This window comes from Apteryx rowi, unplaced genomic scaffold (genome assembly GCF_003343035.1).
Source record: "Apteryx rowi isolate R43461 unplaced genomic scaffold, aptRow1 scaffold_908, whole genome shotgun sequence".
NCBI classification, from domain to species: Eukaryota; Metazoa; Chordata; class Aves; order Apterygiformes; family Apterygidae; genus Apteryx; species Apteryx rowi.
The window spans coordinates 232,594-259,579 of record NW_020451214.1 but is presented as its reverse complement, the minus strand read 5'-3'; the positions used below and the strand labels follow the sequence as shown (position 1 = coordinate 259,579).

General features: G+C 41.8%; 2 protein-coding genes and 1 non-coding gene across 8 annotated transcripts; all 3 read left to right on the top strand.

Annotated features, from left to right (window-relative positions):
• The first annotated feature begins 2,911 nt into the window (after positions 1 to 2,911).
• Positions 2,912 to 17,109, top strand: KHDC4 (KH domain containing 4, pre-mRNA splicing factor). 5 transcript variants are annotated; one of them, XM_026091526.1, is made up of 14 exons: positions 2,913 to 4,467; positions 4,606 to 4,843; positions 7,074 to 7,202; positions 7,589 to 7,674; positions 7,982 to 8,034; positions 9,334 to 9,497; positions 9,841 to 10,052; positions 10,596 to 10,656; positions 11,565 to 11,622; positions 11,844 to 12,097; positions 12,536 to 12,691; positions 13,867 to 13,979; positions 14,550 to 14,641; positions 15,604 to 15,720. In XM_026091526.1, the coding sequence occupies exons 1-14, from the start codon at positions 4,142 to 4,144 to the stop codon at positions 15,624 to 15,626; spliced, it is 1,965 nt and encodes a 654-aa protein (XP_025947311.1). In that variant the 5' UTR covers positions 2,913 to 4,141; the 3' UTR covers positions 15,627 to 15,720. The 5 variants fall into 5 exon arrangements, with proteins under 5 accessions (XP_025947312.1, XP_025947311.1, XP_025947308.1 ...); XM_026091523.1 differs by having other exon boundaries at positions 2,918 to 4,467; positions 15,627 to 17,109; XM_026091525.1 differs by having other exon boundaries at positions 2,919 to 4,467; positions 7,080 to 7,202; positions 15,627 to 17,109.
• On the top strand, positions 9,618 to 9,746 carry LOC112978251. The gene has a single exon (XR_003257804.1).
• Positions 17,110 to 17,323: 214 nt separating the features above from the next.
• On the top strand, positions 17,324 to 24,212 carry RIT1 (Ras like without CAAX 1). 2 transcript variants are annotated; one of them, XM_026091529.1, is made up of 6 exons: positions 17,324 to 17,496; positions 17,587 to 17,721; positions 18,340 to 18,396; positions 19,408 to 19,481; positions 19,970 to 20,161; positions 21,195 to 24,212. In XM_026091529.1, exons 2-6 carry the CDS (start codon positions 17,616 to 17,618, stop codon positions 21,423 to 21,425), a joined length of 660 nt encoding a protein of 219 aa, XP_025947314.1. In that variant the 5' UTR covers positions 17,324 to 17,496; positions 17,587 to 17,615; the 3' UTR covers positions 21,426 to 24,212. The 2 variants fall into 2 exon arrangements, with proteins under 2 accessions (XP_025947314.1, XP_025947315.1); XM_026091530.1 differs by lacking the exons at positions 17,324 to 17,496; positions 17,587 to 17,721 and adding an exon at positions 17,907 to 18,078.
• Positions 24,213 to 26,986: the final 2,774 nt, after the last annotated feature.

The following is a 26,986-nucleotide window of genomic DNA, read 5'->3' as shown; positions in this document are numbered from 1 at the left end:
CACGGGCTCGCAGAGGCCTCCTTTGGGCTCGTACGGGCTCCTATGGCCCCCACAAGCTCGCACAGGCCTCTATGGGCTCGCAGAGGCCTCCTACAGGCTCGTACGGGCCTCCACGGGCTTGCACAAGCTAGTTTGGGCCTCCACAAGCTCGCACAAGCTCGCACGGGCCTCTACGGGCTCACACGGTCCTCCTATGGGCTTGTGCGGGCCTCCACGGGCCTCCACAGGCTCACACAAGCTCCCATTTGCCTCTACGCGCTCACAAGGGCCTCCTACGGGCTCGTGCTGTCCTCTACCTGAACGCAGTTACCTTGGGGGGCTGTGACACGGTGTCTCTAGGGCTGCTGCGGGGCGCCTGTGGCTGTTCCAGGGTCTCTTGGGGTGCTTTAGGGTCCTTGGAGAGAAACAGTGCTGGTCAAGTTTCCAGGATGGCAAGACTACACCTCCCGGCATGCCCTGCAGACTAAAATGGCCGCCCGGAAGCCCGCTGCCGGAAGACTACTGCTCCCGGCATGCGGCGCAAAAATAACATGGCCATCCGGAAGCCCAGTGCCAGAAGACTACTGCTCCCGGCATGCCGTGCAAAAAAATGGCCGCCCGGAAGCCCGGCACCGGAAGACTACTGCTCCCGGCATGCCGAGGGGCACAACGCTCTGTGACATCCGTCCCCCCCCCCCGGCCCGCCCTCGGGACCCTAACACCGTGGCAGAGCCCAGAGCGCGGCCCCGCGATCCCCAACACCGGCCCGGGACCCCCCCTCCCCCCGGACACTGCCACGACCGTCCACGGAGGGACTATTTTTTCGGCACGCAAGGGCATCAGTAAGCGAGGCGGGTGCAATGCGCATGCGCGTCCCCTTTCGGGTGCAATACCGATTTTTTGACACGCGAGGGCAGCAGTCAGCGCGGCAAAACGCAGTGCTCATGCGCGCTCACGTTTCGGGTGCAGTACTGCTTTTCCACACGCGAGGGCAGCAGGGAGCACGACGGAACGCAGTTTACATGCGTGTCCGCGTTTCGGTTGCAGTACTGATGTTTATACCCGCGAGGGCAGCAGTGAGCAATGTTAAGCCAGTGCGCATGCGCGAGCAGCTCTGTGCAGTATTTGCCTGTCATCACCTGAGGGCAGCCGTGAGTGCGGCTGTGAACTAGTGTGCATGCGCGCGGCCCCTCTCTGCAGTGCCGGCTAGTCGTCATCCGCGGGCAATAGTGAGCGGGCCGGGGGGGGGGGGCATCGCGCATGCGCTGTTCGCCCGGCTGCAGTGCTGGTTTGTGATCAGGCGAGGGCAGCACCGAGCCGCGTTACAGCCGTGCCGGGGTCGCACGGAAGAGCAATGCCTCAATAGCAGCCGTGATAATGACTTCACATCCTGTAACTATGTGCCAACATGCAACTTCAGCACTGGCCTTTGGAGATTTTTCACTGCCATCACCTCATCTGATCTACCGTTATTTACAGTGCCTGCTCCTAGACACAGATTCTCTGTATTTTGTACTCCAGCCATTTCTACTAGAGGCTTTAGTAACAAAGCTTTCATTTGAACGTTGCAAAATACAGACAAAAAAATACTCAGAGGTTGCATTAAAAAAGAACAACCTACTTAATGGGACAATTTGCAACCATTAAACAGGCAGTGGTCTTCTTTAGGACTTTCAACATCTTACCTTTATTGATTGTTAAACAAAATAAATAGCCAAGAGAAAGCTGCACTATTTTCTTGATGGACTACTCAGTTTTCATTATTAAACAGTAAGAGATGTTTGCACAGAGTACGTCTACAACACTAAAGCATGAAAACATTAGTATGCTGATCACCTTTTGTGGTACTACAGGAAACAAGCTAAAAAGGCTTGTTCCGTTCCTAAAATAGCTGGACTTTTATAACAGTGATCACAGACTAAAGGCTATTACTATGTGAAAAAGACTAATGCCTTGATCACCTATGTACCACTTACCTGGCTCAATTACTACAGGTATTAGTAATGAAAGTGCATAGCCTTCTATAAAAGGTAAATACGGTCTTTTAAAAACTTCCAGTGACTCCACAGAATTGTCACTACTTTTGACTGGTAGCCAGCTTCTTTAAAGCCAGCTGCAAGAAACATTTTGCCTTCAAGTCAGAACTTTCTGCTCCCCAGGGCTTAAAAGGAAACCTGTCATTCGCTACTATCTGTCAAAACGTACCCTAAGCCCTAAAGTACAGAACAAGACACCTTCTCTAAGGAAACTGACTACTGTGTCTCCTTCACTGCAGGTTTTTTTTAGTATCATGGTCCATTCAATAAACAAAATAGTAAAATTAATGTTTTAATCTGCTCTAAGTGCTTTCATATAAGAGAACAACATCAAAATGAGTTATTATTGGATTTAGTCTTCACTACGCATGCTACCCTAGTGCCATGGACTTCCTTTAAAGGATTCATAACGTACGCATTTTTGCACTAATATTCATGGAATGAATAGGCACCTGATCAAGTATGATTGTTCATAAAAAATGAGCTGACAGGAAGGTGCCTGCAGGTTCCCCCTGTTCCCATGGAAACTCCATCTCCCAGCACAATGCACGCAAGCCCCAGACACACAAGGGACATTGCAGAGTGCTGAAAGCAAATCTGGGAGCAGTCTGGGGACCTCATGCAGCTCTGGAGGGGCCCTGGCTGCCCTCAGGGTTATGGGAAACACCACCGACTGCCCCAAGGGCCCAAGCAATGCAAGGGAAATCCCCCACAGCCCTGTGAACAGCACTGGGGTCCCTGGGAACCGCAGGGACACCAAAGTACGAGGGACTTGGGGACCAGCTCCCAGCACCAGACACAATGTGCAGCCTCCTCCCCTGGGCACCACCTTCAGGCCCTTTTTCCTGGGTGCAAAGGGACTGCAGGAACCACAGATGTGAGTGCAAAGAATAAAACAACTGTTTATTAATTACTGCACAGAAACAACACCTGGGAGTGAGTCTGCCACAGAGATCAGTGCCAGTACACTCCCCTTTACCCTGTGATACCTGAAGAGTCGTCAGCACGCCAGCATTGGTCAGTCCAGTGGGGAAGGGTTGGCTCCTGCTGCTGCCCTTGACGTGGCAGGTCTCCAGGGAGCCGTCAGCATACCTTTTGTTCAGGGGCAGGATTCTTATATTTGAAAGGAAAACCCTTGATCTCACCCGTCTGCACTTCTGCCCTACTCCAGACCAGAGCCCTGGACAAAACCTTCACAGCTCTCAGCTCACCTGTGGCCTCGGCAGTCTCAGTGTGACAGGCCTGCGCCCATCAGAGCATGGGGGAAAAAAGAGGGGTTCACAGCCCACCATTTAGGATTCGTAGCTTACAGTTTACTGTTTAAGGATTTAGACCTTCCCATTTATCAGAAAGCCGTATGTTCTGAATCTTAAATGATAAACTGCAAATCTTGGAACCCAACCGCTTGTTGGGGCTTTAAAGCTTATGGATGAGGTTGGATTTTAAAATCCTGCACCCTGATCAGCAAATAAGCAAACTGTAAACCCTGACTGATAAATATTGAGACACACAAAATAAAGTAATAAACTGTAACTCCTGATTGAGAAACCCTCTACAACAAACACTAATCAGTAAACCGCAAGGGAAAAAATTTGAACCCTATTTTAAGCAAGAAACGCAAAAGCGGCGGGCTGCATTGCGCATGCGTGCGCGGCCGCCTGCAGCGCCAGCGTGCGAGGAGGGGAAGGACAGCAGTGAGCGCGTCTCTTTAGTGCGCATGCGTGAGCTGGCTGCCTGCAGTACTAGTGTGTGAGCACGCAGAGGCAGCAGTGAACTCGGAGGGTTACAATGCGCACGTGTGAGCTGGCCGCGGCCACAGTACCGCGCTGCGAGCACGTGACGCAGCACCGGGCGGAGCCGGCTGGCGCGTGCGTACTGCAGCCTGTGTACAGCGTTCTCTGACGTCATTCCCGGAAGCCGCAGCAGCGTAGCGGTACCGGGCCGTTATCGCTCTTCCCCTCCCCGCCTGCTCCGCGCGGATGCTCGCGGCGGGGCCCCGTTTGTAACCACAGAGAGGGCCCGAAGCTAGCCATCCGCTCGGACGGCGCGGGCAGGTACCACCCCCGCCCCTTCTCGGTCCGCCTCGCCTGCCTGGCGCTGCTTCCCGTCGTTCCCGGTGCCGGGCCATGTCCACCTGCCCTCTCCCGGTGTTCGCGCCTTCTTCTCCCCTGCCAGTTCCCGGGGCCTGCCCGGTGGTGGCCCGCTCCGCACTGTCGCTGCCCGGCGACGTGCCCCGGTCGGGGAGCCCGGTTTTGTGCTGGGAGCTCACGGCCCTGCTCAGCTTCCCGTCGCCGTGGGCGGAGCGCGGTCACCATGGCAGCACCCGGAAGGGGCGTCCCGCGGCCGCCTTCAGGTCGGAAATGACGTTGAGGCTTGCGCGGAGGCGGCTGAGCCGGGCCGGAGCCATGTCGGCGAGCGGCGCAGGGCAGCGCGACTCCGCGGTCGCTGGCGGGTGAGGCGCGGGGACGGGGCGCTGGCGCTGCTTGGGGGAGCGTCGCGGTGGGGTGGCGCCGAGGCGCGGCGGGGCCTGGAGGCCCCGCGAGGCAGCGGGTGAGGCGGCGGCGAGGACTGAGGCCTTTCTGTTTCCCAGGCGCCGCAGCAAGTGGGACCAGCCCGGCCCGTCTCCAGGTTTCCTTCTCCCTGGTGCGGCGCCGCTCCCCGGGCGCCCCTTCCCGGGCGGCGGAGATGGCGGCTCCGGCGTGGCGGGCTCAGAGAGCTCCGCGGCCCCCTCGGGAGCTCTGGATGCGGCCGCGGCGGTGGCCGCGAAAATCAACGCGATGTTAATGGCTAAAGGCAAACTGAAGCCGGCGCCCAGCGCGGCCGACAAGGTGGGTGGCCGGAAACGTTGGGCCTGCGAAGGGGGCAGTGTTACCTCCGTTTCCCGAAGACCCGCGACCATTATTTTTCTGCGTATCTCTCAGTGAGACAAGAAAAGACTGATCTTTGCTTCCTAAATTAGGCTTTAGTAAAAACAATTAGAAAACTTTCTTTAATGCTTTCTGAATAATGTAAAATACTGGCCTAACTGCAAGTTATGTTCAGTCTTGTTGCTCTTCCGGAAGGCTTAACCAAACTGACCTTTAGTAAGATAATAAACTTCTTAGAAATATTTTCTAAATCTTGCTGCTGATCTAAAAACCCTTGTATAAAACTATCAGTTTAAAACGTTGAAAACAAAATTATTGTTATACTTAAACCAGTCATGAATAGTAGCATATGTTTAAGTTTTAAACAAAGAAATCTTAATTTAAAGACATTGCTTTCCAGCTTCATTAACAGAAACAGTCTTGTTATTCTGCATATTAATAGCCCATGCTAGAACCAAGATTAGAAGACTGTCTCAAGTTTCCCTTCCTACTTGATTCAAATATAAAGTTAAAAGAAAAGTATGTTTTTACAGCCTACTGTACGTTCTTTTTCATGTGCATAATAGTGATTGGGCTGATGCTTTCTTTGACTTGGCTTGCACATTCTGAGGGATTGCCTTGTGAAGTAGCATCCAAATAAGTATTTATTTTGTCATTTAATTTATTCACAGATAATATGAGAAAGAATGGCAAATGTGCTCTGCTGTGTTTTCACCATAAATTGTTCTCCATAGGTTGTGCATCCAAAATGGCCTTTGTAGCCTTTCTAATATGTGTAGTTTAGTAGTGGGTATTTCTTTGATCTTTGTAATCAGTGATCCTAAGTGTTTTTACAAATTCTTTGCTGCAAAATGGTGTTACCTTCTCAGTACTTGCATAATCTTGACATCCACATGAGGATGTGAAGTTTCCAGCATTGATATGGCATGATACCTCTTGAAGGACAAGTGACGGTGGCTTGGTTTGAGTTAATCTATCTATTCATATTAGATGCAAGTAAAATCTATTCCCTGTTCCACAACTTTACATGCTGTAATACTGGAAGGCACTACAGTGTCTCATATTTCCAGCTATGCTTTCTCCATAAGCTCTGGTAGCATTCTGGGATTTTATGTGAAATTGTATTGCTTAGAAACTTAACCAGTTAATTAAGAAAATAGGCTTTTTTGTTGTTGTTGTTGTTGTTGTTGTTACATACGTTGCTTAGGAACTTAGGAAACTTCCAGGGGTGATATGCGCAGGGTAGCTAACTCTGTTTTTAAATGATAGCACAACTTCAGACAGACAGTGAATGGAAACTAAGGAGGCTGCAATGCTGTGAATGTGGTGTTGGTGGTGGTGTGGTTTCTTTGTTTGTTTTTGGTTTTTTTAAGTGCAGAGGCAATGGAGAAATAGAATGCTTGTAAAACTCATGAGAATTATGGTCATTTATAGGTGTCCTCTGGTTCTCATACTAATGCAGTGCTTCATGTGATATTTATGAGAGTGGATAAATACTTCTAGCACGTTACTGGAAAGTTCCGTTCTTACAGAACTGTCTTATGTTTATGTCCCAAAAAGTGTTTTGGAATTTTTAGGCGGGCGTACTATGTAGCCATCTGTATGTGAAACAAGGTATAAGGTCATTGTTCTAACTACACCTTTTCTGTCACGTTTTCTGTAGCTGTTTGTGACTTCATGATTATTTTTATTGCATATTACTTGGAGACTTTCACAGAGTATTATGCCATTGTAAAAAAGGAAGTCATAGTATGAAAGTGCTTGTACTTTGATTCCCATGAGTATGTAAGGGAAATTGAGAGAAGTACGAACTACGTATTCTATTAATCTGACATGTTTCTGTTGGAGGTGGTAATTCACATAAGATGCCTTGGTGTCCAATTGAGCAGTTCTTCTGCTTAGTTCTACCTGGTTGTTTCTCCATTTATAAAACAGAAATTGTCGTTACATTAAAATGTCCTCAGAATAGAGCTATTAATGTTTTCATCTGGGTTTGAGGTTGTGAAGCCATAAGTTGCTAAGCAATAGAAATAACTAATGTTTTCTGCTAATATTTGTAAAGCTTGTGGATTTAACAGCTGAAAAGAGAGCAAAAAAAGGATATTCACCTCTTAGACTGCTGGGGCCAATTTGTTACATGGTTTATCTCAGTTTTTCTACCAGTAGTCTTTTGCAATGGTCTTCTTTGAAGCTGCAGGCTCTGGGAAAAGGTCCGGCTACAAGTAAAAGTAAAGATGACCTTGTGGTGGCAGAGGTAGAAATCAATGATGTACCCCTCACGTGCAGAAACCTGCTGACAAGAGGACAGACTCAGGATGAGGTATGTTCAAGATCTGTGTGGGATTTGTGAAGGTTGTCAGCACTGTGTGGGCACCTGTTTGTAAAGTTAAAAGAGCTAGCGGTAAACTGTATTCAGTAGCTGTTTCCTCTTTCTCCAAAAGTACTCGCTATGTTTCTTAAGACACTGGTTTAGCTCTTTCAAGTTTAGTATTTTATTAATTTGTCCAATAAAATGTCATATGAGAAAGTAAGGTAGGGTAGCAAGTATCCTTTAGCAGGCACCTTTCATTTTCTTATCACTTTAGTAATGATTTCTAGTCTTTTTGCGTAACACCTTAGCTTAAACGATTTATACATAATTTTTTTTGCCTATTCTTTTGTTTATTACTGGTAAACTTTTCACTGGGTTTTTTAAATTGTCTATAGATAAGTCGACTGAGTGGAGCAGCTGTCTCAACTCGAGGGAGATTCATGACTGCAGAAGAGAAAGCAAAAGTGGGACCTGGGTTTGTGTATATATTTATTTATTTATTTATTTATTCCATGGAGTGGTTAGGTGGTCGGGTTTGGTTTTTGTTTTTTTTCTTCTTCTAAGCATTGTGCCTTTTGTCTGATAGGGTGAGTTGACTGTTGATTGTTTCTAATGTTTACTGTTATGATAATATTTACTATTCATAATTTACATAAATATCTTCTGAATATCTGGGGGGTTTAGTCTTCAGTGCAGAGCTTTGTTTATTGAGTGCTGTGATACTGCATTGAATCTATTACTGTATGTTCTCTGTGGATTTAACAGAATATTTGGGGTTTCCCTCCTAGAGATCGTCCTCTGTATCTTCATGTCCAGGGTCAGACACGGGAGCTGGTTGACCGTAAGTGTACAAGGTGTTCTGCTTTTAACTGTGATCATTTGTGATACTTAAAATAGAAAGTTTTGTAGTACTAAGGGGTTCTGTTATGACTGGTATGCATTTGAACTGTAAATAATCTAGGTGCGGATAACAGACCCCATTTAAACATTGTTGCTAAGGTTTCTGCTTAAAACTGTCTAAAATGTTGTGTACTGCATCTTTTAAGTCATCAGACTAAAACTCTTGACTGACTACAAGGAATGCCTAGTTGGGGGTGGGGGGACAGAGTTACTGGGCAGGTACGACTCCTATGTATGAGTTTATTTTCCAATGACATGCTGAGATCCTATTACAATAGGTGTGTTGGCAGAGAGATTTTCCCTTTAACATCCAAGAATTAATCTTTTTTGTGAAATATCTGCATCTCTGTCAAGATGTAGAGCACAGAGACCTCCTATGCCCACTGGAGGAAAGTAAAACTATAAACTGTTCGAATTTTTCATTTGTTCTGTGTATCAGTTCACTGGTTTGGCCTCAGTCATCTCTTGAAGCTACTGCCTGCCGGCTTGTATCTACTGTGGTTTACACTGCCAGCACACAGTTTTTCATATGTTGGCTCACTCGTTTATGTAGGTGTGAATTCTGTACTGTGTTAAAATAAACATTTTTTTTCATTTGCTAAAATAGGTGGGCTAGACTGCCCACCCACCCACATTAGGCTAAACTTTATCAGGGCAAGGAAGGGAGACAGAACCCTGAGGCTTGTTGCCATCTTACATGAATGAACCCAGGAATGCTAATTTTGGGCCACACCTGCAGATGCGATCTTCTTGCCTGTAGATCTCCTTACACAGAATATGGGAATGTGACTGAATCACTTTACAGTTTGGTTAATCTGGGCAGCAGTGATCACAGGCTGGATATGGCACTGTTTGTTTTCACTTCTTGGGGAAAAAAGTGTGGTTTCTTACCTCAGCCCTTCTGTTTGATCCATGAACATGCTTTCATCACTGTAGCTAGTGTTGCTTTCAAAATTAGCTTGTCTTGATGTGTGGGATGGGGTTGGGGGTGGGGGAGGGATGTTTGTTTTTTAATCTGATTGTCTGGAAAATTACTATGTTTTTTCCACAATTGAGCACCTGGAAATCTCATGTATGTTTACATGGTGAAGTGTGTCAATTTTATTTAACCAAAAGAGCAGCATTTTGGGGGGCCTAGTCTAATTGGTGAACTTTTTTTTTATGAAGAATGCTAAGATTTTTAACAATTAGTAGTATTTCTTTGATGAAATGTAAATGGATTTCATGTACCATCACCTAGGAGCTGTTAACAGAATTAAAGAGATAATTACTAATGGCGTAGTGAAAGCTGCCACAGGTTCTAGTCCAACATTCAATGGAGCTACAGTTACTGTCTATCACCAGCCAGCCCCCATTGCTCAGTTGTCTCCAGCAGTTGGCCAAAAACCTCCATTTCAGTCAGGGGTGAGTAATTCATTTATGTGACTTTCACTGAATATCACTGATTACACGTACACTTCACAATAGATAAATCTTATAATGTACTGTTTAAGAAAAAAAAAAATACATGTATCTTAGTTAAAAACTGGAGGACTAATCAGATGGAGTCCGAAGAGTGAGACTCGGTTAATACTAGCCTCCTAAAAGAAAAGGATTGGAGAGAGCAGTCCTACTTATAGAAAAGCAAAGGGCTGACTGCACCGTCCGACATTAATTGTTCTGACTGCTGTAGAAATAAGTTAGCCTCTGGTGAAATGAACATCCTAATTCTAGGAGTGAAATATTCTTTTACTGTAACTTTTTACAGATGCATTATGTTCAGGACAAATTATTTGTTGGTCTGGAACACGCTGTACCTACATTTAATGTGAAAGAAAAGGTGGAAGGGCCTGGTTGCTCCTACTTGCAGCACATTCAAATTGAGACGGGTGCCAAAGTCTTTCTTCGTGGAAAAGGCTCAGGTTGCATAGAACCAGCATCAGGCAGAGAAGCTTTTGAACCCATGTACATCTATATCAGGTATGAGAGGTTAGGAAAAAAATTCCCAGTGAGCAGTCATGAATGTAGCTTAATGTTTGTTCAGTGTAAGAAATTCTTAATTCTGGATAAATAAATACAAATGAAACAGGTTTTTTTAACTTTTACTTTAGCAGAGATCTGTAAAGTGATAAAGATAGGGAGGAAGGAATCATGCACACCATTTAATTGTAATGCATTGCTTTTTTTGGGAACACAGTAAAGCTGCATTCTCCTTGGACATGTAGTGATGTTGAGCTTTAGGAGAAAAATACCATACACATTGACCAATCAAGTCACCATTCTGTGCATGTTTCTTGCAGTATTTAGACTATTCTGAATTTTCATTTAGAAGATGAATATTCTTCACTTGCTTTTACAGTCATGCTAAAAGCTGCAGAGCCACTACAGTACTGTTGAGGTGACTGATCACCCATTAAAGGAATGAGATCTGACAGTGGGTTGCTGTTGCAAGAAATAGCTCTGAAATTTTGTGAAAACGTTTATGCTTATGAGTGTGGTTTTTTTTTTCTTATATGTTTTCAGTCACCCAAAGCCAGAAGGTCTGGCAGCTGCTAAAAAGCTGTGTGAGAATCTCTTACAAACTGTGAGTAGCTTTACCGTATTGGACTTGTACAAATACAAGATTTCAGAGCCTGTCATAGCTTTAGTATGTCCCAGGGTAATGGGGATTTTTTTTATGCTCGCAGCAAAACTTTCCATGTGCTGTGACTTGCCAATATGTTTTTCCTCTGAAGTGTGGCTGTCTGGTTTTTGTATGTAGAATAGACACTTCTCAGAATGAAGCTGTAGTAGTGGAATCTTGGGGGGGGGAACACAAACGCTTCCTGAGCAGAGTGGGGAAAAAGAAAAGGTGTGACTGTATAAAAACAAAGTAATCCTGCTTTTTCCTGATGGCTATAGATTCCCTTGTGCCTCTTTATTTGCTTTTAGCTTTAAACGTTGTCCAGTGCCACAAACTTGTTATTTTTCCTGAAGAGGTGGTTTTACTTGACACAGAGAATTTTTATAAATATCTCACACAGATGAAGAATTAATTTCTCAACTTTTCTTGTGTGAATGGGCTACCACAAAACAGAGTAAAATCCTGTGAGGTAGAGTCTGTTAGCATTGGCACAGGCTACAGCATCTCTTTGGAAAATATCTCAAAGCTTTTAGATGCTTTGTGGTTTTGAATATTTTGTCTCTATTCAAATAATTCCTTTACCGTTCTGCTCTTTCTGTGATAAAATGTCCTCTGCACGTAGTTAAGCATCCTGCTGTATTGTATTTTATACAAATTTGTCACAGAGCACAGGATTGGTAGCCATATTCTGAGTTTTTCTTCCATATTCGTTTAGTTTATTACTGTGTCTTTGGGTGTAGTGTATTCCATAGTCAAAGCCCTCTTTTATGGTAAGTTTTATGGTGATATATGGTAAGATGCCCTTTGCCTGCAGAAGATGAATATAGTAAATAGATGTTTATTTTCTAATTTTTGAACATCCTTTTTAGGTTCATGCTGAATACTCTCGATTTGTGAATCAGATAACCACTGCAGTACCTTTAGCAGGTAAATGTTAGCAATACTGAAGTCTTTAGAGTTGCATTCTGTCTGTGGCACTGTACTTAGAGTTAGGTTTTGTAGAGTTCTTTACATGTATAAGTCTTTCTGTTTATTCCTTTAATTGAAAAGGAACCCAACTTCTTCTACGTTTGGTAATAAATTTAATATTTTTGTGAATCTAACTGAATTGAAGGTAACCCCCTCCCTTTTTCCCCCCCACACACCAGGCTTTGCACAACCTGCTGCTATAAACAGTGTACCTTCTCAGCCATCATATTATCCTTCAAATGGGTATCAGTCTGGTTATCCTGTCGTTCCCCCTCCTCAACAACCAGTTCAGCCACCGTATGGTGTACCAGGCATAGTACCACCTGCAGTACCATTGGCACCTGGAGTCTTAACAACATTGCCTACAGGAGTTCCACCTGTGCCAACACAATATCCAATATCTCAAGTACAGCCTCCAGCCAGCACTGGCCAGGTAGTGCCACAGATGAATTCCTTGGCTCTATAGTTGTCAACTTACTGTTTCTTTGCTAACAGTGAAGTAATTAAAGCGGTTATAGGTCAAGAATTTCTTTTTTGGGGCATGCATAAACAATTTCTCTGGCTATTGCTTTCCTCACTCTTCTGTTATCTAAGGAACTAAATTACTGCTACAGCTGCTTCTTACTGCATTTTTTGATAGCTACCTATTAACATAAAGGATATGTGGGGTGAAATCACTCATATGAAAAGTGTTATTGCTGACTGTGATAGTTACGTAGATACAATGAGCTTGAATTACAAATAGTGACTGCTTTGAGGTGGGAGCATTCTACAAACTAAATGTGTATTCTGATCCTGTGTATGAATCTGTACACTGAATTTATACTTTATATGCTTTTCTTCTTTTTTCTTTTTAACTTCTGCATGCCAGAGTCCACTGAGTGGTCCTTTTCTTCCTGCTGCCCCAGTAAAAACAACCTTGCCTGCTGGAACACAGCCACAAGTCCAGCCCCACTCCCAAGGTCAAAAGAGACGCTTCACTGAGGAGCTACCAGATGAAAGAGAGTCAGGACTGCTGGGATATCAGGTGGAATAAAATCAGCAATTTTACTTCCAACACCAAAATGGAACTTTGCTAGAGAGAGGCCATCAGTTTATTTTAAACAGACATTCAAGACCTTTGGCAGATGGCAGTAATTGTTAAGAAATCTGGCGATATAGCACTTCATTTTTTTTGAGTAGATGCACTGTTTTTAGACTGTGCCTTATTTGATTCATTGGCAGCTTGCTTTCTTTACCTGTATTTTTTCCATGAAGATTAGCAGTCCCTTCAGGCCAAAGAGCTGACAATAGGGTGTCAATGGCTAGTTTAGGGGGAGGTTATTTGGGGGTTTTGTTTGTTTGTTTGTTTGTGGTTCTTTTTAGTGGGCTTTTTGGGGAGGGAGAAGTGAATGTGGTGATTGCCTCTAGATTTTTCTGCTACCTGGCTGGGCTTTTTAGATAGCCAAAGGTTTTTTTGTTTTGTTTTTTTGTTGTTGTTGTTGTTTTAAACAAAACAGTTGTGGGGTTTTCTTTCTTTCTTTCTTTTTTTTAATAAAAGTGATTTTTTTGAGTTTCTCTAAAGACTTGTATATGAGTAAAAGGGAATTTCTGCAAATGCTCTTCTGATGATTTTCCCCCTTCCTGCAGGCTTCCCCTTGCCCCAACGCTCTCCACCTCATCATTCTAAATTGTCTGTGGAATTTTACCTACCTGGCTTTAAGCCGATAGGCAGAAACCCTTAATAAAAGATTTGCCTAGAGAAAATAAGTAACTGCCCATATACAAGATGTAATATTAGTGTCTCAGCAGAGTTTATCATGTTGTAAGGTCTACATACCATACAGAATTAGCTGATTGAGGAGGTAGTAAGTCAATCCACGAACTAAGCAGCTATCTGTCCTGAACTACTGGGAAGATGGATTAGATGATGAGGTCTCTTCCATCTTAGTTGGAAACACGCCGGAACACAACATTAGCCTCTTCAGTATTTGTAGGATAAAGCATTTTGTTTAAGACTGGCAATCAGTAGCTTCTTCCATATCTTTAATGGCCAGCTTATGTTTTTTTGGTGGCTGTACATACAGTCAGAAGAACTACTTAACCTGTTCTGTAGTTGGCAATATACTCTGAAAAGTTGGGTTTCCTATCATTATCGTTAAGGAGCTATAGCTTATGTTGTAGTTGTAGATTCGCTAATGCCGTGTGTTTTTCTGCTCATAGCATGGACCCATTCATATGACTAATTTAGGTACAGGCTTCTCCAGTCAGAGTGAAATCGATGGAGCAGGATCGAAGCCAGCAAGTTCCTCAGGAAAGGAGAGAGAGAGGGACAGGTAAGTGATGAAAGGATTATGATCAGACCTTTGATTCTGAAGAAAAGCTTATCTTAAAAGATAAGAGGTAGGGTGAAATATGAAACTTGTATTATTACTCATTTGGGGAGTTTTCAAAGCTCAACTGTGGTTTTACAGCACCTAAGGTATGAGAGAACTGGCAATAACAAGGAGATTCAGCTACAGAGCCAGTGATAGATTTCCCAGAGATTGTTTCTTAAGGATCATCATGTAACTTTATTATTTTGTCAGAGTTTTAACCCAAACTGTACATTATCCCACGTTTCACATTTTTGTCTGGGTACATTAAGTTTGAGATTTTGAGATGCTGTGTATAAAATGGAATGACACATTCTATTTGCTCTTATCTTTATCCGTTTTTAATCTCTCATCCTGATTTTTTTTCAACTCAAGTACAATGAGAGCAATTAAAAGTTAAACCACTCCACTCAGGGACTGAGTTATAATTTTTGTTTGCACTGTAAAGCAATGGAGACTGACTAAAAATAAAAGTACTTTTGACTCTCTGCTTGTTTTAAAAATAATAAATACTTGCATTGATTTTAACAGGCAGTTGATGCCTCCACCAGCTTTTCCTGTCACTGGGATGAAATCGGAATCTGAAGAAAGAAATGGGGCGGGGTCTTTACCAGGCAACCATGGTGAGTGCAATGAAGAAGATAAACTTATATGGAAAAGTGAACTCGACAAGTTTGCTCTGATCTTTACATGGATTTAAACAAATTGGTGATTTTTTTTTTTCTTTACAGTGTGTTTTTAAGTGAAAGGGAGTTCATATTCCACTGCTCTAAAAATCATATATGTTCATTGTGACTATACACACATGGTGCTTCTCTTAAAACTTTAAGTATTTTTATGAATGATGAGGAGGTGATTAAGTGAAAGGACCAAAGACTGGGATTCTTGTCCTATCAGTCATCTGAGGCACAGAATCTCATGGGATTGTTTTGTAATACAGGTATCATGTGGCTTTACATTGTGAAGGCTGTCTCTAGAGTCACTAAGGAAATATCCGTGGGAGTTATGGTTCAGGTGTGCATTTATAGACATGAGTTATGTCCACCTTGTCTGCAAACAACAGAAGTGTTATTAGATTTCATCTTTTCATAGGGTTTTCATACGTCAGTTACTTGTAACTTGGAAAAACATGTGATCACTAAATTTCCTAGTAGTTGAATAGTGCTTTCATATTAGGTCTGCAGGCACATTATGTTAGTCTGTTTAACCTTAGTTTTTCTGCAGTATTGGTCCCAGAGATTGCCCTTCTTTAGATTTCTTTTGAACAAAATTTCTACTTTTCTTACATATTTATCTCTAACGGTGAAATTGCCACCACTTAGACCCATTTGCTAACTTTACCTTTTTTGTGTGTTTCTTTCTTCTTTCTCTGTTCTCTTACATGGTTCTGATGGATCACATGTGCTGTTGCTGGTGCTGTTTCGTGTGGCCTTCGACCTTGGGTGACCATTGGCCTTGTGACCTCAAAATGGTGTCCAACTAACAATTTACAATTAACATTTTTTTTAATTAACTTGTTTGGGGGAATTTTATCTCTCTTTTTTTCTTGTTTTTTTCCCCCCCTTTTTTTCTTGGGGTTTGGGAGGGTTGTTTGTTTTCCCCTTCTAGATCATCAAGCTAAGAAGATGAAAACTGCAGAAAAGGGGTTTGGATTGGTGGCATATGCTGGAGATTCATCAGATGAAGAGGAGGAACATGGTGGCCATAAAAATGCAAGTACTTTTTCACAGGGATGGAGTTTGGGATACCAGTACCCTTCCTCACAACAGCGAGCTAAACAACAGATGCCATTTTGGATGGCACCATAAAGGCTACAGAGCAATTTTCATATGTGTTTTTTTTCCCCTCTAGCAATAATGCATGTATATTACACAATGAACTTTGCAAGTATGCATTGTTTTTACATTTGCAGAAGCTAAAGCTTCAGTATTCCCTCTTGAAAGGGCTCCATTTTTTTTTAAATCCTTATTTCTGCAGTGGATTTGTCAACTATGAGAAATACTTGAAATACTACTTTGGCATGGGAAGTCCCTTATAAAATGGGGGAAGTACTATAAAGAGAAACTAGGGAAGCCTGTCTCCCCCTGTGCTTCCCATCTTTCCAGGGTAACTTAAATGGAAAGAGCCAGCAATGCTGACTTCATTATATATATCTGGCGTTTGTACTTTATCTAGCGTTCCTGCTGTCAGCTTGTTTGCAGTCCCATTATGTTAATGGTGACCAAGGATTCAATGTTTGGACTTTCAACAAAGAAAGGAACATTCAGTAGTTCTGAAAAATTTGGGGATCACGCTTCCTAAAATTCTTAATTTGTTTTTACTTTAAGTGTCTCCTGTAATTCAGCATTTTTTTTTTCTTTAAAACTTTTTTTTTTTTTTTACTAACTCCATAACTCTTGGTTCTAGCTAAATGTCTTGAGGGGGAAAAAATGCTTTTTTTTTTTTTTTTTTTTTTTTTTTTTTTTTTTTTTTTTTTTTTTTTTTTTTTTNTTTAATAATCAGTTCATCTTGCCAGTAATCCTGAGGTGGACTTGGTACTTTATCCATGGTACTTAATCTTCTCAAATTATCCCTGTATATTTCATTCCATTCAGCAGTTCAAATGGAAGTACTTCTCATGAGGTTCTCCCAAGATTCTCTCAATCTCTTAACTCATTTGCTTATTTGAGTCTACCAGTTTTGTTTCATGGTGGTTTAACAAAGAAATACAGCAACCTGGTGTATACATCGCCAGAGACCTGAGTGCAAGCATTGTTATTGCATTGGAGCACGGAAGTGGAACCTCTGAATTAAGTTGCTGGATTGCTTATGGACATGCACTGCATCATGGCCTTATGGCCTTTCCTGCCAGGGCAGGCTGTTGCAGAACTCTTTTTTTTGGGGGTGGGGGGGGGAGAACAATGATGTTTGAATCCCACGGGTGTGGGGGACTGTGAAGAGGTGCTGGTCAACGTTTGAAAAATGGGAATGTGTGTCCTTTCTGCACACTGGAAGATCTTGCTGGCTCACTTGTATAAACATACACTCTTTCCTATGTGTTGTAAATAATTAGAACCATGCTTTCATTATAAATAAATGTATAAATATTCTGCTTCTTGCTTCTTTTTTCCTTGAGGTCTAACTTTAATGTGGGGAGATCCCTATAGATTGCTGTTTGCCTTAATATTTTTTAAAGGTAATTATTAGTTGCCCACGGGGGCCTAAGAAAGCCGTCAGCCTGGTACGAAAGGCTGTGACGGGAGCTCAGTGCCTGCCCACGCCTGCGCTGGCGTTTGTGGGGAAGGGGCGGGGCCCGGGGCGGGGCGCTGGGTGCTCGCTCGCGGGGAAGCGGGAGCCGCCGCCATTTTGGTTTCGCTGCCTCGGCTCTGAGCAGGGCCGAAGCAGCCCCGAGGGGGTTGGTTCGGCTCCCGCCCTGGCCCCGTCCGCGTGCGGGCGGCCGGGAGGATGCGGCGCGGAGGAGTCTGACGTCCCTGCTGTGGTGAGGCCGGCGGGTGGTGCGTGCCGGCGGCGGGGCGGGGCCGAGCCGAGCGAGGGGCGGCTGCCGCTCACCCTCTTTTCTTCTGCTAAGCGGCGGCTGGTTCCCTCGGCGCTGAGGCGATGGACGCTGGAGCCCGCCCGGGCGGCGGCGGCGGCGGCGGCGCTCCGGGGCAGTCCCGCGAGTACAAGCTGGTGATGCTGGGCGCCGGTGGTGTCGGCAAGAGCGGTGCGTGCGGCGCCCCCCGGTCAGGGCGGCGCGGTGGACGGGACGGGGCGGCGGGGGCTGGCGTGGGGCGTAGCGGCCCCACGGGGCGATCCGCCGCCTGAGGGGGGCCGCGAGGCGCGGCCGGCGCCGCTGCTCTGAGCTGCGGCGGCCGTTACACAGGGCTCGCTGGGACGGCCCTGAGGCCCCTTTCTGCCGCTCCCGGCGGTGCCGTCGCTTCCTCCTCAGCTGCGCTGAGCAGCCGGCGGGACTCCGCAGGTAGCCGGGGGCAGGAGCGCTGAAAAGAAACGTTCGTTAGCGAAACGTTTGTGCTCTGGTTTGTGCTCTGTTCTGGTCCCCCAGGGCTGTCTCGAGCGTGTGGTATGTCATCATCTTCCGCGTTTCCAGCTTTGTTTCTGAAACTCGTAGTGCTTTGTTGAGGGCAAGGATATGCTTCTCAGTATTTCTAAGCGTTATTTCACCTATTATGTTTCTTTCTAGTCTTGTACTTAGTATGTTTTTTCTCTGTCAGCTTTATGTTTTAGCTGTTAGTGAAATAACATGCTTAAATATGTTGTGAACTGAACGTTGAGGTGATGGATGTTTGCCAAGACTGTAAGAGTCTTCAATTTTTGTTTCCAGCTATGACCATGCAGTTTATCAGTCACCGATTTCCAGAGGATCACGATCCCACAATTGGTGAGAAAAGTCTCTCTTTCCTGTTCCCTCCCTCTCCTAGCAGATTAAGCTGTTGTGGAATCTATTGCTTTAAAGTGCTTAATTTAAAGAAGGTCATAAATTTGGCTGTAAACCGAGGACTCAAAATTCCTTAGACTACTAATTTAAGGAGTTAGTAGTTCTGAGACTGCCTGAGGACCAAGAGGCTTATCCCGACTTTTAGATCTTTAGTGTTTTCCCCATCTAATATATAACTTATTTTATTCAGGGTATGTATTACCTGCATTTGTCTGTATGTTGGCAGACAAGGATTAAAACAAAACAAAACTACTGATAGGTAATTGTTGGTAGTCTGTTAAAAAAATCAGCTCTCTGTAGTGTAGATCAGTTCTCTGCTATACCTTACATTTGTCAGGCCAAAGTGTGCTCTGCGTTTGAGAAACTTTCAGTTGACTTGGAAGGGATGAAAATGCTCAGCTGCTTCCTGTATTGCTGCATATCTTCTGTGACCTGTTTTTTCAGCATCTCTAAAAGAAACCGTAACCGACAGTTACTCTTTCAAAGGAAAAGCAGGAAAAATAGCTAACTTCTTGTTGAAAAGCAGACTGTTTCAGTATGAGAGTATTGGTTTGGAGGGACAGAAAACTGTCTTACTTTTAAGAAATTGGCAGGTGGTGGTGGCCATTATAATTCTTTCCTTGAATCAGTGGGTATTTTCTGACTTTGAGAAAAATATAATGTTCTTACCTTGTGCTTTCCACAAAGGTGTGCAAGATTAAATTTATAGGATGTTTTCACTTGCCTGTCAGAAATAGCACGTGCAATAATTTTAGCAAGCAGTTGGGTGGGATACTAAATCATACTTGAGCAATTATATTTCAATTTGTTGTAAATGAAGAACAGGCTGATTTAGTACAGTAAAATTACCAGATTAAGTGCTTTTTGTGTAACAATCTTTTCCTGTATTCATGATTAATGAGTAATGCAGTTGTATTCCAACTTTGTTCTTTCCTGTGGGTCATGAATTCACAGAGGACGCTTATAAAATACGAATACGCATTGATGATGAACCTGCAAATCTGGATATCTTGGACACTGCAGGACAGGTATGTGACTAATAAGAAGTGAATTGAGAGGGTTTTAGAAGTTTGTGGTCATGCATAGAGACAGAGATCTTATAACAGTATGCTGGTGTTTTCTTCTAAATGGGTTTTATGAGCTCTGTCATTTCTTGCATGTATCGTGTTGTTTATAGCATCTGCATCATACTCTCTATATCTAGGCAGCTCAAATGGTATCCTTTTTTCATATCCTGCTTTCTCCATTGCATCTTGTCATTCATGCTCTACAAACAATATATATTGCCTGAAAAATGACATAATTACATGATTTCTGTAGCAAGGGAAACTGAGCATTAATCTCAAATGTTTATAATATCTTGTCCCATATGTAACAGGACAAGAAGATAGATAACCATCTTGTTTACAAAGTTTCTGTCCAGCTGTTTTTGGAATGCATATTGTTTTTTTTTCTGTTGCAAGCAAATTAGAAGTCATTGTATTTGTGCAATTAAAACGTAATTGTCTGGTTTTAGGCAGAGTTTACAGCCATGAGAGACCAGTACATGAGGGCTGGCGAGGGTTTTATCATCTGTTACTCAATCACAGACCGACGCAGTTTCCATGAAGTGCGTGAGTTCAAACAGCTTATTTATCGTGTTCGGCGCACTGATGACACTCCTGCGGTCCTAGTGGGAAATAAATCTGATCTGACACAGCTGCGGCAGGTAAATGGCACAAAAATACAGTAATAAAAGAGGTTGTATTCCCTTTCTTAAATTTTGCATGTTTACTATGTAGTAAATTTAACTTAATAAAAGTACTTGTTGAATCTGTAATGTGTTGAATGAACAAATACATGTAGTAATTGCAAAAGTAAGGTCTTCAACCTGATGCTTTAGGTTTCCATTGTTTTTTTATATATATAATTCCTGAAAGACAATAGTATCTAATAAAGATTTAGCATCCCATAAGCCACTTGCAAATAGTGGTACAATTGAAATAGATGCAAGTGTGCTAAGAATAGAGGTATAATAATGAGGAACTCGGATAAGAAGGGACAGAAAGGAAGAGGAGATTCAGCTTAAAAAACAGTAACTACTGTCTGTGGGGAAACACAGTTTGAAGCAGAGCTTCACTGGAAGGAAAAGTGATCTGGAAAACAAGTTTCAGAGGTAGTGTTTGTATACCTGGAATTAGATGAATTTTCAGTGTGGGTCACAGCAGGAAAATTACAGTAGTTACAGTAGAACACCCATACTAACAGGTGTCGTGTATAAAATGGGTAGTCAGTGCTACTTTTGTATGACTTCAGTAAAATTCTTTCTTTGGAAAGGGTTTGCTCAGTTCTGGGAAGAAGCGTTTGACGAAAGCATTGGGTGCTGACCAGCAGAAGCAAACCCTTAATTGACCTAACTGACAACTGCTTGTGTTAGGGCTGAGGGCTGCTCAAAATTAAGCAGCCTCTAAATTAAGCTCCAAGGAAGTAATATTCTTTGAAGGGATGATGTTTTTTCATAAATGACCAGAGCTGCTCTGTTCAGAGAATCCTTACAAGTGTTTGCATTTCTAGAAAAGTGGTGAGTGCAGGAAAAAGAAAAATGGATTTGTAGAGAAAGATTTAGAGATCAGTGGAAGTGAGCTGTTCTGGAACTGGGAGGCTGCATGCACAATTATGGAGTAAGCAGGACAAGAAAGGTAAAGAAATAAACTTTGGGTTTTATGGCTTTGTTGACAAATACGAACTTTTTTTTTTAAAAGGTCTCCAAAGAAGAAGGCTCTGCTTTAGCACGAGAATTCAACTGCCCTTTTTTTGAAACTTCAGCTGCATACCGTTACTATATTGATGATGTATTTCACGCTCTTGTGCGAGAAATCCGTAGGAAAGAAAAAGAAGCAGTAATGGCAATGGAAAAAAAATCCAAACCTAAAAGCAGCATGTGGAAAAGACTAAAGTCACCATTTAGAAGGAAGAAGGATTCAGTCACTTGAACAGAGAGAGTYCTTCTGCAAAAGGAAACAAAATCTGTGAACAGCTATTTGTAACCAAAGCGATTTAGGGACAACATTTTGACAGGATGTTTTAAATCTGATGGGACTTTTATCAGGGAGAGCATAATATCTACCAATTACTTCTGTTTAAAATTATATTCCCTTAATTTTGGATCTTTTAACTCATGACACAGCAATGATTTTACTTTTATTTGTTGTTGTTTTTTGACTGGATCCAACAAATGTTACTCACATGTTGTTGGTTACAAATGCTGATAGATTTGTGTCCCTGCACTTTTGAACGTTTGTCTTTGGTCACTGCATACTGGAAGCTGAATTGTTTAAAATAGTGTTGAACTCCTTCCCAGCGTAACTTAATTCATTTTTTTTCCTAGTTGTTTGCACAACAAAATTTTGCTGCTTTTTGGAACAGTAACCCACATCACAAGAGACAGCTTGTCGAGGTCATGCTGAAAAGTAGTTTACAAAATGTGTGTCATGACTAACAGCCTAGGTTATATGTAGATGTCAGTGTAGAATTCTTGTGTTCTTATTGAATAGAATTTTTCCAACAAAAAGTAAGTAATGTGGAATATACAAGTTTATCTAAAATTATCAATGTTAATGCAGTGTTATAGTTGGGCTTCTAAACAAGTCAGAAAAAATAAGTTACGGTTCCTATGGCAGCTATTGCTTGGCAACAGTGCATGAATATGTAGTATTTTCCTACTGTATATAGCATTTATTGTGTTGCCATAGCGTGTGTGATATAATGACACTGTAGATGCGCTAGAAACTACAGCTTTGAATTTTCTGACTTGCTTGTTAAAATCATAGCTGTAATGGTGTGGTGGCTTATTTATTTACATTAAATTTTACATTATTTTCTTAAAGGAGCCAGTATCATTGTTAGGTAGAAATCTCTAATATAGTCATTTCAAATTACTCTGATAACTACTTTGTAAAGAAGATGACTGAAACTGAGTATTGCAGGTATTTGGCCCCAGAGTTAATATCCCTAATTCTGGTAAGATTCTTCCAGTACAGTTGTAAGAGCAGAACTGATGATACAGCTGAGGGAAACAATTAATTGGCCACAGTGACAGTCCTGACAGATATTCACATCTCTGACCTTACATGTGTATACATGTGCAGTCAGTGCACGTAGAGATTTTTCTTTATGCTTAGTAAATAATGGTTTGGTTAAGAAAGTGTTTTTGAGACAGACCCTCCACATATAGCAGATCTTTTATGCTTTGAGATGATACGTTGGCTCTAGAATTTAAATCCAGAGCTGGTGTCCAAATGCAAAAAGATCACCTGATGGAGAGGTGTTCTTTTTGATTTTGTTTTTTAATAGTACAACGAATCACAGTTAGGCAACTCAGAGATGGTTAAAACGACCAAAATTAAGTGCCTAGAATTTTTCAGTTTAAGAACAAAAGAGCTTAATTGACTCTAAATGGAATATAGCTTATGTTATTCTTTGATCATCCGTGTCAATGATTATGCTAATCTCACTGATATAGAAGTAAAATCTGTAATGTCAGTCTTAGCATGCTGCATATGATAGTGCAGTCAAAGTTCAAAATGAAGCTACTTAAGTTCATGTGTAAAAGGATTGAGCAGAAGAAGCAAGGATAGCAAATGTATAAACCGTTAGGCTTTCTTGCTAAACTCTGTCGTACATAGGATGCCACTGGAAATCCTAAGCCTGGTGGTGCTTCTAAGAATATTTTCTTTGTGTAAGATTAAAAACATTTTATAGCAAGAAATTTGGGGGGGGGGAGGGGTGTATATTCTTTATGTTACATTTGTACCTGAACTAAACATTTAAATTGGTTTCTGTTTCTCACTCCAAAGCTCCAGTGTTATGCTGCACTAGTCATAATTTCACAAACGCCAGTTGAAAAAGAGGTTAAAAATAATTTGGAATGTTTAGAATGTAAGACCTCTTTTAAAAGTAACTGTGTGAGCAGGTGTGCACATCTGTTCCATAGTTACTAGTTTAGAACTTAAAGCCCTACTAGTCATTCATTGTTGGATTAAGTGCTGTCTATAACTCATAGATAAAAATCCTAGGAGAACTATCTAACAGAAATTTTGAGCAGAAAGAGGGGACAGCAACTAATATGCTGCTCTAAAAGCAGTGGCTGATTATGTCGTTACAAAAATTATTCCAAACCAGCTTTCTGGAAATGTTAAACAGAGGCCCGATTATGATGACAAGTTTTCCCCATGTTTTTCCTTGATGCATTATTTTAACATATTATGTTAGTCAATTACCTACATCTGCAGTTTTCAGATAATAAGAAAAGATAATCTGCCAGCAGCACCGAAAGCTGTATGGGACTAATATTTATTTTCACCTTTAAATAACTGGTATCTGTGCCTTACATTATTCCTTCAATGCAGTTAAGTGTTTACTGATGCCCTTTGTGAGCCTGTTGCTTACAGAATTTTTAAATCAGAACAGCAGCGAGCACTTTTTTTTACACAGTGTTATTCAAGAAGAGTTTTATTTTTGTTGTATATAAATTTGTATGCAGAATTATTGTTTTATTTGACACAATATAGAATTTTTAATACAACTATTTGCATTTGATGTTTTAATCCTTGGTGCCTAGCATGATGGGTAGAAAGCCTTTCAGCCTGAGAGCGCCGAAGAAGGACACTTCATGGTATGTTTGCAATTTATTCTGGAAAATGCTTATCTTGCTAGCTGGATGCTCCAAAAAGGAGTTGATAATTCAGATTAAATTTAAGCAGTGCAAAGCTTAAAAAAAATCTATGATGCAGGTATGGTGCTAAATCATTTAAATATGATCTAGACATTTTGTAACTGTATTACTTTACATTCATATGCTCTGCGTAAGGTGTTGACTTTCATAGTTTCTATTATGAGGGGGAAAACAGCAATTGAATGAGTTAAGTGTCTAAATCTTTCTCCAGATACTTTGAGACTGGGGCACTGGAAAAAGTAATCCTGTTGTGTTTGCCACTGTCTCAGTTTCTCTGTGAATTGGTTGTTTATATTTTATTATTTTATACTAATAGGAGCAACTCTTTTGAAACCCCTGTTGGGATGTTGGGATATGTGATACTCCTTTTTCTCCCCCCACCCCTCCCCACCGCTGCAAGATATTTATGCTGTAGATGAATATGCACCATAACTCTTGATTTATGACAAATGGAAGGCTCCTGTAGTCACTCTTGTTGATTTATAGGGGATCTCTCCTTGCAGGATTCTTTGGATGATGATCTGGTGGTAGAGGTGCAGAGTGTTCTAGCTTATCCTTCTGCAAACAGCATAAATGTCTTGTAGTGTGTTTGCAAGACGTTTGGAGGCAACTTCCCCAACTACCATCTGTTGTAACCACGTCTTCCAGGAATCATCTCATTGTTCATGACAGTAATTTAGGTGTGCGTTTTTTTTTTTTAATCTGCAGAGAAATACTTAGATTGTAGTGGTTGTGGCAGTAACATCACTAATCTGGTTTAAAACTGTAGCTATTTTGCTGGAGTAATTTTTTTCTTCTGTTATGTATAGGTAAGTTGGCAGATAAATCTTCCCTCATTTGATAGCATGATACATGTTATGTTATTTGCTTGCTTGCGCTTTCATGAGAAAGCCTATTGGATTATAATTTCCACTAAATGCAAGATTCCTAGAAAGTTAACTCTCTCACATATTGTTCATCAAGTTCTCCAGATGATAGACTCGAATCATATAAATGGCACATAGGTGTTGACGTGGTTCTACCTTCATTATTGTTCACTTATGGAAAAGAACATCTTTGTCTGTCACACCTGGCTGAAGGTTAGGAATGAGTTTAAAGCACACTTTAAAAACTGTTTAAAAACAGGAAATTTTGAAAAACTAGGATTTAGCAACAACTTAGTAGACCTGCAGAATGTTTCTAGCAACCTACAATGACTTCAGGATGTTTTCTAAGTGGTGGTAGGTAATAGGCATAGGTAAGGTTACATTCTTCCTGTATGCATTACTGGGCAGTTTTCATGTAGTCATTTAACAGTGTAGCTCCTTTTTAAGCCTACTATGAAATGCTGTAGATATGTCTAGCTTTAATACTTTTAAAGCCATGCTACATCACTACTTGCTCCATTTTACAGACTATTTAAGAATATATTGTACGACACCGACTCAACTATGTGCTCTTAGGGCTTACCAGTAGCTTGTTCCATTGTGAAGTGTCACCTTGCTCATGCCCCTTTTGGGTTTTATCACTTTCCAGAGCTGAGAACATTCTTTCTTATTCCCTGATAGCTTTGCTTCTTTAAGAGTCATCAGTGAGAGACAAAATATTCAAATACAATTTACCAACTATCTCGGCATTATCAATGTGCCTGCTTAGTCCTTCAATACATTCTGTGTAAAGTTCTGAGACATGACTTCCTTCTTCTAAAGCTATGCTGTCATTTATCCTGCTGTTGCTACTGTTGTTTACTCTGGATTGGGCCAGTTCATCTCAAGTGCTTTGTCCAGTTGCTAAATCAGCAACATACATCAGATAGTATATGAATCAAATAGAGCTATTTAGCAGAGTATAATCTCAAAAGGTGGCCAAAGTGAACACACTAAAATGTATTCAGTGATGGGTAGCAGTTCATGAATAGTTTTGTTAAGTTCCTGTCATATTCTCCATAACTATGGGAAGTATTTAGTCAAAAAGACAAGGCTACCCTTGGATATTTTTTTAGCTATGTGGCTTTCAAATGTAGGCCTAAACAAATTACTTTGCAAGCATTCATACTGAAAAATCAGAAGCACAGAGGTACTGCGGTAGGATCTACAGATGAATTAGGTAAAAATTTCTAATTATCTTGTTAGAAGCAGATGACTGTGAAGTTTTTAGGGTTGTGCCCCTGGATATTTAGAAGCAGCTTAAGAATTGTTTCCAGTGGTGACCCCCTTTTTAAAGAGCAAAAATAAATCTATGTAATGAATAAATTACCACCACTGCAATCTCATAACTCTTTCTCCAATGTGTTTGTTCAATGGCCACTTGTCTCTCATCTTAATGGTTACAGGAGTATTTTTGTATAAAAGCTTATCATAATGGACACTTTAAATAAAGACGACCTTATAGACTAAAGAAGTCAGTACCATTGCATACTGGTTGCCTCACAGTGTCCAAAAGTTCAAATAGGTGTTAAAGGTATCTTGCATGGGAACAGAGAGAGAGGTTTTCAGTATTTCATCTCCCCGAGGTCAGGCTCCAAGGTTTTTAAGGTGGTCATTATCAAGATCTGCTCACAAAAACCTTCTCTATCACCAGTAACAAAGAAATCTGAGCTCAGAAGGGTCTAACACTCTGCCATAGGCTCTGTGTGTGTGTGCACACACTTTTGAATTTTTTAAGCAAATTTTTTGAATTTTTGGGCAAATTTTGCTGCTTACTGCCCCCTTCAAGTGTAGTAAACAAAAAACTTTGATGTATACTGTAGTCTGATAGAGATTTAGTTTGCTTGTTTTAATTACAGGAATATGAAACCATAACAACTTCCTGTTGTTAATATAGGTCAGTCTTTTGCTGACA

Coding starts and splice junctions, on each gene's coding strand:
- KHDC4 (XM_026091523.1), top strand. CDS start 4,142: ATGTCCACCTGCCCTCTCCCGGTGTTCGCGCCTTCTTCTCCCCTGCCA. Junction 9,498..9,840: donor AACCTCCATTTCAGTCAGGG/GTGAGTAATTCA, acceptor AACTTTTTACAG/ATGCATTATGTTCAGGACAA. Junction 12,692..13,866: donor CAGGACTGCTGGGATATCAG/GTGGAATAAAAT, acceptor TTCTGCTCATAG/CATGGACCCATTCATATGAC.
- RIT1 (XM_026091529.1), top strand. CDS start 17,616: ATGGACGCTGGAGCCCGCCCGGGCGGCGGCGGCGGCGGCGGCGCTCCG. Junction 17,722..18,339: donor CGGTGGTGTCGGCAAGAGCG/GTGCGTGCGGCG, acceptor TTTTGTTTCCAG/CTATGACCATGCAGTTTATC. Junction 18,397..19,407: donor GGATCACGATCCCACAATTG/GTGAGAAAAGTC, acceptor ATGAATTCACAG/AGGACGCTTATAAAATACGA.